The sequence below is a fragment of the Pygoscelis adeliae genome, unplaced genomic scaffold (genome assembly GCF_000699105.1).
Source record: "Pygoscelis adeliae isolate BGI_AS28 unplaced genomic scaffold, ASM69910v1 Scaffold427, whole genome shotgun sequence".
NCBI classification, from domain to species: domain Eukaryota; kingdom Metazoa; phylum Chordata; class Aves; order Sphenisciformes; family Spheniscidae; genus Pygoscelis; species Pygoscelis adeliae.
This window is the reverse complement of record NW_008825214.1, coordinates 2,003,272-2,020,170: the sequence shown is the minus strand read 5'-3', so window position 1 is coordinate 2,020,170 and position 16,899 is coordinate 2,003,272. Positions and strand designations below refer to the sequence as shown.

The window sequence follows — 16,899 nt, the reverse complement described above, 5'->3', positions numbered from 1 at the left end:
CTCAGTGATAACAGCCTAGGATGTGCAGCTGTCTGAGGGCATGAATGGTAAAGTTCATGCTGTGCAGAAGATCAGGCAAGGCTCATCTTCGACTTCTCACATCTGAATACGCACATGGGAAGAGTGTGAGTTTTGTCCTGGGCCTTTCCACAGAGGTGGAGAAAAAGGTGAGAAGAATTTACATTACTTCTTGTTGAGTCCTTATTTAAAAAGCACTGAGAGCAAAAGTTCTGACAGCTTTTACTGTAGTGCTTAGAGGTCCTGACAAAACCCGTGGCCTCCGTCACACAGAGCAGCATCTAAACATGTATCGCGAGCCCAGGACCTAAGCCAAAGTTTTTGGAAACTGGACAGTGGTTGGTTACTGTCCAATCCCTGGCCTGACTCAGTACAGCTGGTCTTCAGTTCCTCACCTTGCAGGCTTGAGCCACAGTAGCCCTGCCGGGCTGGTCAGGGACCTAAGAGGGGACAGAAGAGCAATAGCAATGCTGCTTAGCAGACGTGGTGGGCAGAGGCTGGGCACGGGTAGCAGGCGGAGGTGAAAGGCTCAGTGCATGCGCCAGATCTGCCCAAGTCTGGCAAACTGTGCTTGAGATAGCGTGAGTCATGAAAGGTGAATGCCTCAGGAGGAACTGCTGTCCCTCCTGGGTCAGCGAGAGGTCCCTGCCTGACCCGGGGGCCAGGGTGTTGCTAGCATGTCAGATGCTGGAGCTCACTTCATCTAGCTGAAACCTGCGTGGGGACAAGCTCTCTGGCAGGCGTGTACCTGTGCTGGCCGTGGGCAGTGCTGCCCCCTCTCATCCTTTCTCTGCAAATTTCTGGTTTGTGCAAAGTGCATCTTTCTAATTCACTCTCTTAAGGCAGCAATACCCAGTGTGCAGGTTCTGCTTTTTTAGGCAATAATCAAAATCATCTCTATGCTGTCTTCTCATTTCAAACTGTCACGGCTTCAGCTGAAGACCTTGTTGCAAAGAAAAGGTTCTTGCTCTCTGCATTCTCTGGAATGAAATATACAGTGTCAATACATGCAAAGCATAAAGGCCTGATTAGGTTTTCCAAATTCTGTAGGTGTGTTTCGTTGCCTGCAATTAACTGTGGGTGTAAACACAGCTGCAAAATTAAAGGCAGAATGCGGGGTTATTAACAAGCTTAAGGTTAAATGGCTAGGTAATAAATACTAATAGGAGAGCCTGGTATTGAAGAAACTTAACGTTTCAGTCTTGATTCTTTTGACACTGAGCCAATGACTTCAGCCAATATAGGCCAAATTTCTTCAACTTGGACACCTTAGTTCAGTCACCTAAATCATCAACAGCAGCTGTTACATGACATCTGCATTTTTTAGGGACAGGTACCTGAGCATTTCCTCTTAATCTCTCCATTTCTTGTTTTATCGTTTGTGAAAAGAGGTGTAGAAATATGTTCATACATCTCAAGATAGTTGAAGGGGGAAGAAAAAGCCCAATCTGTACTGACCCCCATGCCAGCGATGCCATCCCTCTGTGGCATTTTCCCTTGGATTCACAGGAGGACCGGTGAGGTCCAGGAAAGCCCAGAGCAGAGGCAGCCTCACTGCAAGAGCAAAGCTAGGACATTGGTTAGAAATGAAGGGCACAGTTTCTATGGGCTGTGGAACAGTATATATATCTCCAGTGGGATAAATACAAATCTTACAAAAGTCAAAACGATACTAAATTCACCAGCACATATACCCTGCTGGTGTAACGTCGCTGCTTTCAGCAGAGCTACCTTGATCTACTTAAAGGGTGGATTTTATCTTAACCTCACTTTGGCTGTCCAAGCATTGGGTGTCTACCCTGAGCTAGTTACAGCAGCTCCCATATATTCAAGGGAGAGGGGTGGATGCGTTTGCAGGGAAGGTCATCCCACCTACCACAAGCAGCTACCTTAGGATGAACTGAACCGTCTTCTGGAAGTGCCTGTCTTGTGCTCTTCACTCCATTTTTGGATGGATGAAAGTTGGGTTAGTTGAACTCTACCTCAGCTGCACTCTGACCTGTTCATTTAAAAGCCTAAAAGCATGACCAGTATACACCTTTGCTTTATATAAATATATGTGCATAAACATAAATATATAACCAATCTGTATATATATATAGTGTATATATACAGGATAAAACTGGTGGATTTTATGTATACGTGTCTGTGTATACGTGTCTGTGTGTGTGTGTGTGTGTGTGTGTGTGTGTGTGTGTGTGTGTGTGTGTGTGTGTGTGTGTGTGTGTGTGTGTGTGTGTGTGTGTGTGTGTGTGTGTGTGTGTGTGTGTGTGTGTGTGTGTGTGTGTGTGTGTGTGTGTGTGTGTGTGTGTGTGTGTGTGTGTGTGTGTGTGTGTGTGTGTGTGTGTGTGTGTGTGTGTGTGTGTGTGTGTGTGTGTTTATGTGCGTACATATGTAAAAGTACTCAGACTCTGCCTCAGGTTCTGCATTATATTCCCATAGTGCTCATGCAGCATTAATGTGTAACCAAACATTGTTCCACTGTAGACACAGAGGCTCAGTTTGTAAAAATCTCAGAAAGGAAAAACAAAGTGCTCGTTTTTAATTTATGCATTGATAATTGAAATATGGGAACAGAATACTGTAGAGCTGTCATCCGATACTCATCTTGAAGTGGGTAAAATACCCGTCTTGAAATGAGTATTTTAAGTCAATGTATGCCAGTGATTTTAAGGCTGGTGTTAGGGACATGTAACCTTTTCCCCTTGCTCCCGTCAGAGGACAAATAAAAAGAAAAATATTTGTTAGAATGACCCTTTTTCCTTTCTCTTCTCTCCCCCCACTCCAGTTATCCAGAATATAGTGTCTATTGGGACTCACTGCGTGGGTTTCCTCAGAGCCAGGGCATGAAACACCACCCTAATTTGGGAGGGGAGAGCTCAGTTTAGGTTGCACTTGGAAGCTACTTCGGAAGTTGCCTTGTGGTGGCGTCCACTTGGGAGGTGGAACAGAATAAGGATTATGTGTTGATGGCATATGGAAAGATAAGATTGGGGACTAAAGGAGAAATGGTAACAAAAATGAGGATGAAAGGAAACCCCCATCATTTTTTGCAGCAGTACTTTTTGTATAAATTCTTATTTGGGTGTAGCAGATCCTGTTATTACACAGCCCAGCTGTGAGGGAGCATCAGGAAAAAGAATCTGCCATTAGGCAGAAACATTAACGTTAGAGTTAGAAAAACTGTAGCAAGACTTGTCGTTTGTTCTGCAATATTACAATGCATAGAAAAAGTAACAGTATATTACTGTGGACTCCAGGTGGTGCCATATCTAACATGTATGCTATGTTGATTGCACGTTTCAAGATGTTCCCAGAAGTTAAAGAAAAAGGAATGGCAACTATTCCCAGACTGGTTGCCTTCACATCAGAACATGTATGTGTTTCTGTTTTTTCCTATCTGTTACATCTGCTTGTATGAATTTATGATGAAGAAAATAACCGAACGGGAATTTGTACCCAACTGTCTTCATTTCTGTTATTCCTTCACTGGGAATAAAAAAATGGGAAGGGGCTGGCTTTTTCATATATAGAGGGGTGAGCTGTGCGGTTATCTGTGGCTGAAACCCAGGGAGAGCAGGTTCTACAAACCGCTGCCATTTTTTTGCTCTCACTTGTGTCTGTATAAATGTCGATGTGAACGGTAAGGACCACATCAAACGATGAGAGCTCATTGTCAGGCTTCAGCACTTTCTGCCAGGAATGTCTTTTGTTTGGGTCACTCTGGGGGAACAGAAAATCACTGTGAGTCAAAATGTTTCTAGCCAAAACCACTCCTGCTATTATTTAATGAGAGGGTGATAACATAGATGAAGACAGTATTATGGAAATGCTGTGTGTGTGTGTGTACAGCAGAGCAGCTGCGGTATACGGTGGGGAACTGGGCTGTACTGTGGGTTTCTGCCTGTGAGCAAAAGCTTCAGCACACCGGGGTTCGTCACAGGCACCGACGGGATCTGGGAGTGCAAGCAGCGAGGGGAGGTGGGCACAGGAGAAATCAGAGTGGTCCTCATGGGGGAAACACAGAGTTTTTTGCTCTTTGAACAATCATACAGAAGTCATATTTCTGTCTGTATTGTGGGGGTTGTTTTGGGTTTATGGCCAGTTAAAACCTCCTTGCAGCTTACAGTGGAGAAAGCGTGTGCAGGAGGAAGGAGAAAAGGAAGGGTTATACCCAGGAGGGGCTGTGAGCTCTCTTCAGGCTTCATGGTCCCCTTCTAAATTTCTCTCCAACTGTGTGGGCCTGGCCAGAAAGGACTCTTTCATGGCTGGGGCTCAGCAAGATGCCATCCATCTTAGGTGACAGCATCCTCCTTGCTACCTTTTTTGTCTTATCAGAGAACGTGTTTCCATTCTCTGCGAGTGTGAAGAGCAAAGTGTCCTAAAAACTGATCAGAAATGTCTGGGAGGAAATCCCTCTGAGGACACCTTTCATGGCAGTAGGATGAGATGTGGTACACAACTGTGGGCTCCACATTGCAGAATAATTGTCCCCAAAGCAGTCGGAGAGCAGGATATTCTACAAATGAGTAGCAACTCTCCAAAGTTGGCTGTACAGCTAGAGATGCATTATTCATATGGAAGTTACAGACCTAATAAGTCTTGCAAATAAGGTTCAGCATGATTATTTAAAATAATAAATCCTATTAATCATTAGAAAATTCCATTGTATTCATAGCGATGGAATGTTAAACAAAGAACCAAATTGTGCTATCAGTCTCAAAAATAATGAAATGAGCTTTAATAATTGTGTTTTCATGCCAGGGAAGAAGCAGTTCCCTTAGCAAACTAAACATTCTAAAATCAAATATAATAGCAAATCCATAGAACAGCATCTGAAATCTGTTAAATTTTAAAAGTATCTTGGAATTGCAGTTTTGTCGCTTCCTCAATCAAGGTTTTTATAAAGTATGTTTACATACTTCTTTACATGCATACGCATCTTCTAGGGAAGTTAAGAAACCTTGCTAAGTGAAGACAGAGTCCTTTAAACCTTATTTGCCCAAAGGATTTGGGATCAGGGTTTAACCCTCAAAGTAGCAGAGACTGTTACAGGAATTGCAGAGGCCCAGAAGTACAATCCCCTTTTTAGGTAGGAAATGTCCTGCAGAACCTGAAAGGACACTAAGATATGAGAATGTCATTTGTCTCATTTATCACGTCACCGTGATCTTCTACTTCCTTTTAGACTCCCCAGCCTGATTGTGGTTTCTCTCTGCCATAGTTGGATGCTCTTGTAAGATGATGGCTGTGGAACAAGCAGTCTGTAAACTGGATACTATAATTTCCTCATGCTCTGCGTGTGTGGCATGACAGTAAACAAAGCTTAAAGTTACTTTATGTGTTTAGAAACATTGAGATTTTTGTCTCAAAATTTTCAGACAGAAGTAAAGATTCCAATATCAGCAATGGTCAGACAAGAATATTAGCATCACAGACTGGACTCCATTTTCATTTCTAACAATCTAGAGCTTCCTTTACTATAAATGAATGAAGTTACACCACAGTTGCCACCAATATTACTGTAATCAGAATCTGGCCTCAATCTGATGCCGTGATAGGTTCAGCTGCCAGTGGGGGAGAAGGGAAGAAAGGAGTAATTCATAGCTCTAAGTAGTTCCCTTCCTAATTTAGGAGTGCATCATGTTCCTAAATTAGGAGTCTCACTCTCTGCATAATCAGGGAAGAGAGGCACCTCTGGAGGGAAGCTCAGAGCATCCAAATTAGGAACCTAAATATTCCTTAATTTAGATGTTCTAAATCACCTTCAGGAGGGGTTCACCTACTTCTGTGCATTGACCATACACAGAGATCAGCCTCCTGACATACACAACCTACATTAGGTGCCTAAAATAGGTTATGTGACTATTCCAGTGTTCCCAGTAAGCAGATCTTCCCCAAGCTGTTCAGTAGGACTGTGACTTATCTCTCACTCTGCTTCTGTTTATTTCTGTTTCACCAGTGAAGTGAAACAGTACACAGAAACAGTGTACAGTGAAGTACACTGTAGCTGATTAGGTTGGTCTTGGTGCAGGTATAATTTCACTGAGATGCACTTGCTCAGGACTTAATTCAATCCTGTATTCACCAGTGCATCATCAGTGGTTCTTTCATCTGCACTGGTGCAGGAGCAGAGTGATGTCCTTCAGGGCAGCTGTTCTGGACTGCATGTGACGCAAGAGACCTTGGCTCGGAAGGATAAAAGTGATGGATGCCATTTGTAAAAACCTATTTTAGTCTTATCGTTTCAAACACAATGAAAAATCTAAGATGAAGGCCGCCTCCTGTGTCCCAGTGCATCAGCTTTAGGCTGCTGTGAGTGTTCAGCTGAGCACATCCCTTTTTCAGTGTGGAGAAAGCGGCTGAAAGGGAGAGCTGCCTTCTCAGAACATTTTCATTGATCCATTTGTCTATAAGGCAAGTCCTATTGAATTTTAACCCATTCCGTGTTGTGATTTTGACCTGGCCAACCAACACTCCCTTTGATAGCATCCAGCAGGAGCTGGGAATAGCATGGAGCAGGGATCACCCCTAGCAGGCAAAAAGGACAAAGTCGTTGTACTCTGAGGAGGAAAAGGGTGCAGAGTGGAAAAGTTCAGCTGTAGAGAACTAGTTGGGTTCAGGTTACAAAACAGTCCTTGGCCTTTTTATTTGACAGTATAAAAATAGCTGAAGAGACTTGTAGCTTTTACATGGACTCGATGTTTAACTGGGGACTATACAGACTCAATCCACAGTTCAGGGAATGAAAAAAAGCTGGGCATAATTGGAAAGACATAGAGATTTTGTTACCTCTGCTGTTCTCCAACCCAGCAAGACTGTGCTCATGTAATCCACATCAGCTTTCCTAATTTCCCACCCCCTCTAGCAGCCACCGCAGGGGGGAATGCCTGTCAGGTGCTCCCCAGGGAAATAGCAATACAACTCCTGTCTTAGTTTTGGAAGAGAAACCACAGGGTAGAACTGGCAGTTCATCCAGTTAGAGAGCCAGGGGAGCACAGAGAGGATGCCTCTGCCTCTGGCATCCCCCCATGTGCACTGCTCTCGGGGTGAAACGGCTCCTGCCCGAGGTTTCACTGGAAGTATGGCTCCGGCAGCCACTGACTGTGAAGGGAGGGTCTGTTGGCAGCTTAAGTGTAAGGTGTCAGCATTGTAGACAGCCGGACATACTCAGAGGGAGCTTATTCTCTGGAGCACTGGGAGCATCTGTGAGAGGTGGCTTGTCTGCAGTGGTAGCCATAGCGCACGCAGCATCCACACATCAGTTAGATCAGAGGAGGCAGTTTGCAATAAATCACCGCTTCAGCTTCTTGCACGCTGATTTCCCCTCATGGACGAGCCCCATTACTTGCAGGGAATACAGCAAACTACACCAGTAGCTGTGGGAGAAGAGTGGCTTTGGCAAAGCTTTTTTCTGAACAGTTTCTGAAATCTAAGACGGAGGTTCTTGGCTCTGAGACAGGACATTAAAAAGTGACTTCTGTCTCAAAGCAGACCGCTCGACAGAACTCCATTTCACACAGCCTACGGAAGATTTTGATTTGGTTTTGGTGCAGAATGAGAAGTTGATCTCTAGTCCCACCACTTTGTGGCACCTAGCATTGCCCTCTAGCCAGGCTACTTAGGAGGCAGTTTCTAGGACTGGCACCTGCAAGAAGCTCTCCAAGGGATAACCAGTGTGGTGGGACTTCCAGGGAAAGATTTGAGGAGCCTGGAGATCATGTTTTCCATTTGGTGGCATAAATTACGAAGCTGTAAGTTATACTTCTAAGCATGCAGAGTAAGTAGGGAGTGTTTTCGTTTCCGCCTAAGGAAACTAAAAATCAAACTCATGGATTCACACATTCTTTCTTTGCATTACCTAGTGCATAATAACTAGAAAAGTATTGCTTGGTGGTATTTGAAGCCAGAGGGGAAACAGTGAAAAAGTTGGTCTTACTTGAAGAGCAACTTAATTCAAGTAACTCCATTCAAATAAAAGTAAAACCATTTTCCAGAAAAACAATGCTCTAAGGCAGCCTGTTCCAAAGGAGACATTCATCATTTGGGTCTCATCCTTCATCTGGTCGATATCTCGTGACTTTTACACTGCCACAGGATCCTCCTGAACTCAATGCAACGTTTCTTATCCACAGATAATGCTCTAAAACTATCCACACTGGAAAAAAACAAGTTGTGAGTCTTGCTGGATTAGAAAAGCAGTATGAAGTTTTATATCTCAAAAATGCAGGAGATGGAAATATTAGTATGTTGTGCAGAAACAATATATTCATTTCTCCCCTGACATTAACAAATAACTTTAAAAACTGAATAGCAGTAGCTAAAGGAAACAATAGCAAATATATATATCATTTACAGTGTATTTAAAAATGTGATAGGATACAGTATACTCTTTTCATAGGTAATTGAAAGAAAAGCTGTAGCTTACAATGAGACATTAAAGATAGGATTCATGTCACTTACTTAACTTTAATCACCTAAAGTGTAAATCTTTAATCTGAATTAGACTATGCACTTTTTATAACCAATAAAAAGAGAGCAAGATCTGCAGAAGACAACTCATCCTAGTCTAAAATGGGTGCCAAAGCCTCAGGGATGAGGTGCCTTCTGGAGGTACCTTTTCTTCCCCACTAATTGAGGGAGCCTGGACAGCAAGCCTAGACCAGACACACATTTTTAGATGATTAAAATTAAGAGAGAAGTAGCCCAGCGTACACATCCAGGGATCCCATAATGTTTAAAGCCCAGGGGCGATGGAGAGGAAAGCGTGTGCACCTCCTTTGCTGGCATGTGGCTGAGGGGGTGAGGCTGGGGGTCCAGGTCTGCAGAGCACCGGGGTGTCAGCAACCAAACCTGCAGACCTTGGAGAAGTTTTGGCTGCTGGATGACTCGGCTTGCTCAGCATTTGGGAACTCACTGCTGATGAGCTCCCTCCACAAAGCTTGTGCCACTCTGGGTTTATGTGAGCAGGGAGAAACTGCAATCTGAAAAACCAGCAGTGACCTCGGGGGCTCACAGCATTAGGATGGTTCTTCCTGACAGCTTCAGCCATGCCAGATTATGAGCAATTAATTTATCAAGCTATAAAAATAAGAGCATCTGTATATTGAAGCACTGTTCATTTAAGATAACAGTGCCATACTTTTCAGCATCATAACATTTTTAATTATTATAATTCTTCCTTTTTCCAAAAGGCCTATTCATTATTGCACCTGTAATAAATTTACAATGTGTTCTTACTTTACAAAGCTAACTATGAAAAAATGGCTATCAGGCAAACAAACTTATTCCTAACAGCATTTGACATTTTAGACAAAGGGAAGATTCCCCTGGCTCAAGATCACCATTTTTTTTTTCCTGACTAATAATACGCTTTTGTCACTAATATTGACTAATACTCTATGCCTTCTCCTTCACCACTGAATTTTAACCACATTTCTTTTCAGAGACAAATTGAGGTTCCTCTCTATTGCGGATGTAGTTGTAGTCTTCCATGCACCCTTTTGCAGTGTAGCACCGCATGAAGGGAGGGAGGGCGAAAGCCGCAGTGACAGCCCACTCCCACCTGCGTGTCGTCCTGTCTCTGGCGAGCACAGGACAGTGGTGAGACTCTGGTCCTGCCAGCTTCTCGTAGCCTGGTTTTCGCTTCAGGACTGGCAGCAGGCAGTCTGCCCCGTCCTCCCTTTTTGACCCTGGTTCTCCCACCATAAGACTTCAGATCTGCATAACTCCTACATGGCTGTGTCATGAAAGATGGGTGTTCAAGCTCACTTCCTTGCTTGGCCAAACTGTAGCCCCCATATTCCCAAAGGGGTCACAATTAATGTCCTTCTTCCCTGTTAGCACAGCTGAATCTGTCAGTAGTTCTGTCTAACCAGGCTTATTTCTGCAAGCCTTTCCTTCTCTTTGACCTTTATATTTCTCTGTGTTTGCCTTTATATTACACAGGCAACCAAATTTTCAGCACCATCCCAGGAATATTAAAACAAAGTTTAATATTCATCATCATTAGGGAAGTTTTCTTTGCTCTTAAAACTATATTTTTTCCATTTTCACTTTCATCCTGGCTCTTCTAGAGCCTCTCAGGCAGTTGCAGTAATTCCTCTGATGTTACCCTGAGACAGAAAAACATAATAGTAGTCATATATCTGTGACTGTATACTCAGATTGAGCAATTTCGTATTCAAAGTTTGTTTAGAAACTGTAATTGCATTTGCCCTTCTGTGCACAGACTTCTGTATTTCTTCCCAATTTATCCCTAAACGTGTTTTGGTTCCTGACCACTGAGTTCCCCTCAGTCTGTAAAAAGCCTTCAGGCAACCGAGCTATCAGCACTACATTAATTTTTTTCCTCAATGCTGTTTTAGCAGTGCCATGAGACTTCTCAATGAGGCAGTTGAGCTTGGCCATATTCCAGTGGATGCCTTTGGGCACATGGGCTTAATTTTCTTCCTCATAGTAAACCATTCAAATCCGTATTTTCTTTTTTAAGGCATTTTGAATAGTTGTATTTTCTATTAGAAAAACAAATTACAGTAGTAAATCTACTTTAACTAGTATGGAATAAGGAGCAAAATTCATCAATATAATGTCATTGACTCAAAACCCAGTGAGATGTATCTGTGACTCTTCACTCCTATATCTCTACCTGTATTTATATATTACACTACCCAGTATGTGCACATCAGTTTGTGTAATACATGAAAAAAACCCTTTTTTTTTTAAGTATATAAATTCAATTCTAGCTTAACATAGCATATCAATGAACTGACATTATGCTGGCAATATTCTAGCTCTGTTTCAATTTTTGCAAAGTTCAAAGATACCTTCCTAAACTTAGGAATTTTTTATAAGCCCCCTGATGCCGGTAGCCTCCTCGTGGCCTCTCCTCCTCCCTGCTCTCATAAAGTTGCACTGCTGCACCATGGGCTCAGGGAGACCTGCAAGGCTGGGAAGAGACTTCAGTATCTTCCACTTACAGAAGTTTGTGGATTGGTCCCAGTCCAAGCCTTAATCTACAGTGCATTTGTACTTGGGAAAAGTCCACTGATTTTAGTGAGCCTGATGAAGCTCATGGAAATGTGTTTGTTCAAAAATTTGGTTTCATGAAATAAAGAACGTGCCATGAAAAATATCAGTGTAATGCTGAGCAGGCCCATGATGTTCAATGTGTAAATACTTCCTAGCACTTTGTGACTCCAGCTAGAAACACAGCAGGGCAAACTCCGTATCTAATCTGAGCATATCACTAACCTGTGGTTTTAATAGGCTAGACAATGACAGTGTGTTAAAATCAAATATCTACCAGTTTCCAGAGCACTGGTGCCTGCAGGTGCTGTACACGTCCCGCTCTCACAGACAGCAGATATCAGAGGGCTTGGTCCATAGGGAAGGGGTAGAAATCTCCTCACCTGATGTCATTCAGCACCCACTCCAAAACAGCAACCCTCATGCTGGATGAATCCTTCTCTGGAGGTGCCTGTCTCCCCCCCGAGACTGCAGAGGAACCTACATGATGACTTAAGCCTGATTAGGCTAGCTGCAGTGAACCCAGTCTAATTCAGCAAAACACTGAAGCACAAGCACAAATCCCTTGCTGCTCATCTAAGCGCATGGGTATGCCTTTCATTTGATCATCAGCTTGTGCGGAGGTCAGTCTGACGTGCATATGTTTACATTTCAGAATGTGCTTAATTCAGGGCCTGGGATGGTTAGTTGTACTAGGGCCTTAAAAACTGATTTTAGGTCTAGACAAGGTGGTCAATGGCTGTTCAATACAAATTGTTGGTATACTGCAGCCATGCCCCATGGGGGAAAGCTGTACCACCCCCCTGCATTAAAAAAACCTAACCTAGTATGAAAAACATCATTCACTTGAAGGAAGTATTTTCAAGTTGTCCATGGGCATCATGAAAACTTGAGGCGTTTCAGCCCAAATGGTGTGAGATACAGGCATACGAAAAAAGGAGTTTGGAGCGGAAACCGCAGTAGTCAGGACTGTTAACAATAATTCCCCCGAGTGATTTTTAAAACACAGGGTTTTTTTTAATTACTAAATTGAAGGTACATGTTGCAATTCTACTCTTCTTCCACTCTCTCTTTCACAAAGTTGATTTAGAATTGATTTTCATTTCTCAAAGTGTTCATTATGAAGGGAGCCCATAAGTATGCAGTGAAATCCCACTGACTTCACGGCCTTTAAGGGAAGCAGACATGTGTAACTGTCGTGTCCATATCTTCCCCTGTAGCTCCCTACTGCTCTCATTACAGTTGAAGTCAAATACTCACTTGACAAAGCAATAGTGATTACTTCTCTGCTTTGTGGTCTGCTTCTCTGCTCCGGCAGACTATATGTCTTCCTTTCTTCTTTAACATCTCAGACACCTAAAAAACCCTGTTAGATTTTTATCTCCTTGATCTTTTTTATAGTGTTACATCCTGAGCTAATGGTACTGTAGTATATGCAAAGAATTTCCATTTTTTTAAAGTCTAATAATCTGTAGTTAAAATTACTTTGGACAATATTGTTACAGCTGTGTTTGAGTTACTAAAAATCAGATTCTTGGTGGTATAATTTGATATAAAACTATTTCATTATCATAATCACTAGGAATTAAATTAGAATTATAAACCAACACTGGCTCAGGAGTTAAGTCGTATGAGCTAGAGACAATTAGGCTGACTTGCACTCCAGTATATAACTTCCACTTTTTATTCTGTACATACAGATTAACTAATAGTCTTACTAATAGCCCAGTTCTGATTTTAAACTGCAGTAGCTCTATTTATTAATGGGGGTTATTACTAGCTTTCACTGGCATGAGATCACAATTAGGCTTCCTGTCTTAATTTCTCTCAGTATATTATTCGGCCAGAAGTTATACAGCAGAAGCGCATCACTCTGGATGCTACGAACTAAGTGAATTCTCTAGGGGAGAATTTTTTGTTTCAGTGAATCAAGTTCATAGCTGAATCTGTACAAGCAATAGAAGCTGCAGGTATGCATCAAGGACAGAATTCGGGTCCATCATCAGCCACAATTGCGTATTTAATATTCTAGGAGTAAATCCAGATTAGAGTGATTGCTGTTTCTCTAATTGATTGTAGTGACCTGATACGAAGCCTCAAATTACAGTGATTGGTTTCCAAAAAGTCTATGAATAGAATTACTGCCTGTGTGGGACTACTTGCCGAAGGGCTTGCAAGAGTGTAGTGTTTTATATTAAATTGGATAAGAAATAATAATAAAAATAATAAATAATAAATAATAAAAAATGTATTTTTTCAGAGTCACTTTTCTGTGAAGAAGGGAGCTGCAGCCTTGGGTATTGGTACAGATAGTGTGATTCTGATTAGATGTGATGAAAGGTAAGTAAAGATGCCAAATACAGCTCTTTTTATCGGTACATAGAAGATCATCAGGTGCTCAGCTCAGAGAGAGCATACAGGATGCAGTCAACAGTTGGCATAATTCATCATAGCGCTATCATCTTTAGCAGCCTTACAGTGATTTATCCTGCTTGAGGAACTGACTCTATCAGTAGCTTCTTTACAAGTCAGTTTTTGGAGCTCATCAAAAATCTTAAAGTTCCCTTCCTCAGGGATTTCTGATATTGCTTTTTCTTTCATCCTGAAATGAAACAAGAAGTCCAACTAACAATCATTCTTTACATGTTCTGCTAAGAAACGAGGAAGAAGCCTGTTTTGATCAAAATGGAGCATTTAGACACATTTTGATCCATTAAAATGAACTGAAGTGGGCCTTTTAAAGCAGTAAAATATTAAGGCGCATTTGCTTATGTAATTCTATTACTTCATGCTCTCACCATCCTTCTCAGCTGGACGACACATTTCCCCCAGTGCCTTTGACGGGGACACCCCTGCAATGGGATGTGGAGAGAAGGGTCTTGGCAGCATTGTGGGCAGCATAGGCCAAGGAGGGGGATGGTCCATGGAAGGAGTAGCACAGCAGGCACCTAACCTACAGGTCCCATCAGCAGTACGAAACCGGTGGTAGATAACTTCTTGCTTAACTCACCCAACTAAAAGGTTTTGATTCTCTATGAAAACCCATTTTGAGAAAGCAAAGGAATATTAACAAAATCAACATGTTCTGATGAAGATTTTAAATTTTAGGGAAAACATGCTTTCTATGGGACAAAAATTAATAGAACAGTCCTTATGGATTCTACTGAGAATCTTTTCAATATGCTCTTACTATGAGTCCCAAATATCATTGTTATAAGGTATTGAATTATTTATGGCTCTAGCGTAAATGGAAGGTTTTGCTGCTATCAAAATACTCTGCTTCCACATCAAAAGAAGAGCATCAACTAAGCAATTTACAGTGCTAATCACAGCATCTGCATATTGACTTACGGGCTTATTATCTCTTTATTAACAAAAGACTGAGCACACCTTGAAGAGGAATTAATGACAACATCAACACAACCAACACACATCAAAATAAACCTCCAATTGTTTCTATTCACTAAACACAGACATGGATCAATGAAGTCATGTCTTCCTTTTCTTCTTGTGCAAATTCAGCGTGATGATTTTCTGTGAAGACCACAAGGCTTACCCTGCCCACGCTGAAGTAAACAGCGGGTTTACTGCGTGTCTCACCAAGTCCCAGCAGACACCACTGGGACAAAGCAGGCTGTTTGCACAGGATGTGGGCTCGTGCAGTGGAGAGGACCCTCTGTGAAGATCTGGGCCTGTGGGAGGGTGAAGGAGCACCATGAGATCTTTTTGATGTTTCCAGCATGACCAAGCACACTTCTTGGTGGCTCTTCTCTTCTCTTCCCCATCCTGACCCACACCTGCCAAGTTTGCCTTGTTTTGTTGTATCGTGGGACTATGTAAATGTGTGGTGAATTTCAAGCCAGGGGAACATGCAGAAAATCATGTTCTTGCTCATACCCCAGACCGAACAACCATATATTTCCATTGCCTCTTTTACTACCATGCAGACGTCTTGGTAGCAGTAGCATATTACATGCAGGTTTGGGGTCAAAACACTTTAGTATGGTGTGGCAGCAGTGAAGACTGTGTGCAGGTGTGGGTAATATGAGAAGACTTAGACACCAACACTTACTCTATGCTCGGTGTCCTTTTGCTGCTGAGTCTCTTCTGCCTCTCCCAAAGCCAACCTACTGCTTGCTTCTTGGTAAAGCTTGGCATACTCAACATGACCAGGGGCTAGATAATCACTTGTCTTGGTAAAAAAATTTTGGCAATGAAGGGTTCTGCCCAGCTCTGTCTGTTTGTATGCACAAGCTCAATAAATTAGAAGCCATTAAAGACCAACATCTAAACTATGTTTGGAGGAGGAACTCATTGCCTTCCTTTGGCATGCTTTTTTTTTCTTTATTCCTCTAATGATCCCAGAAACAGTTTTTGAAGATAAGACAACTACTGCTTTTCTCTGAACATGTCATGTAACTGGGGAGAGCTCACAGTGAGTTGAATACTCTTTAGACCTTGAACTTCTATGAGAAAAATCAGGGCTAATTTTTAGACAGATTTTGCAAAAAACTCAGCAGTGCAAACCCATTTCTACTGAAATAGTTACTGACTTATTGTGAGCTGTGTAAGGATGAAAACTTATAAAACCTAGCAGTATCTTACTACAAGAAATTAATTTCTTTTTTTTTTATTTACATCCATCCAAATGTCATGAAAACGCTTCAGGGTTTTTTTTTAATGTAAAAGTAAAACTAAAACTCGTGGTTTTATTTGTTTCCCTAAAACTGCTATTTTGAGTTTTAGTAAAGGGGTTTTTTTATAGCAACAGGAAACAATGCTTGTGACAGAAAAAATGTGTCCAACTGTACTAAAAACTGAAAAAGTCCTTTAAAGTACATATATGCATAAAAATCTAAATGGACAACACTTAAATCCAGTGAAGAGTTTATTCCTGTAATGTGGGGAGCTGTCATGTTTGTATTGCTGTTACGCATACTCTCTTCTTAGCTAGTCTTGCTTGTATTGCTGTTACGCATACTCTCTTCTTAGCTAGTCTTGCTTGTGGCTAAAGCAAAGAAAAACTTAACCTCAATATTCAGTATCATCAACACTGTTTTACCTTGCACCTAATTCATTTACAGGATTTCATAAATTAGCCTTCAGGCCTTATACTGCTGAGTCTGAATCTTATGTGAATGGTTCATACTAAATGTGTTGCAAATACAGTATACCGTCAACACAAAGGGCCTGACAGTGCGTTTAATGAGTCCAGACTAGTAGCTTCTTCTCATATCCTGCTTCAAGCAAATGCAAACATGTAATGCACCAAACTGTGGAATAGTCGCCCTGAAATGAGTTCATCCCTCGGATGGAAACACAGAAACGACTGCTTGCACCAGAGCTGAGTTGCGCTGCTCAAGGCCATGCAGCTCAGCTGGCATTTTTTGTGCCTGCTGAAAGGGGAGCATGGGGTTTGGCACCCAGCAAGCTTCTTGGGACCCTGGGCTAAGCCTCTCCCTGAGAGCCTGGAGCATATTCCCAGGGCTGTAACATCAAACAGGACCAGGAGGCTCCATGGAGCAGCATCGGTCTTTAATAAGGGTGGCCATGAGATAACTTCTCTCAGTTACCATCACCATATTGATGCAAACTGGTTGACAAAATAATTAGGGTAAAAACTCAGACTAATGGTCAGAGTCTTTCTGTGCTCTCCAGTGCTGCATAAGCCTTAGGCAAAAAGTCTCTTTGTTCCTTATTTGGGTTTCCTGTTAAGTGAAGAAGTAACAGGAAGAATTTATTTCAAGATCAAATTTCTAATAGAACTCTTTCTTGCTCCAGAGGGAAAATGATCCCATCAGACCTTGAAAGAAGAATTCTTGAAGCCAAACAAAAAGTAAGTTTACTAGCTTT

General features: G+C 42.0%; 1 protein-coding gene across 1 annotated transcript in view; it reads left to right on the top strand.

Annotated features, from left to right (window-relative positions):
- GAD2 (glutamate decarboxylase 2 (pancreatic islets and brain, 65kDa)) overlaps window positions 1-16,899 on the top strand; it is a 38,478-nt gene that overhangs the window by 7,664 nt on the left and 13,915 nt on the right. Inside the window, 3 exon segments of the mRNA XM_009329136.1 lie at window positions 3,279-3,394; window positions 13,307-13,386; window positions 16,828-16,882. Of these exon segments, the coding sequence (XP_009327411.1) occupies window positions 3,279-3,394; window positions 13,307-13,386; window positions 16,828-16,882 (251 nt within the window).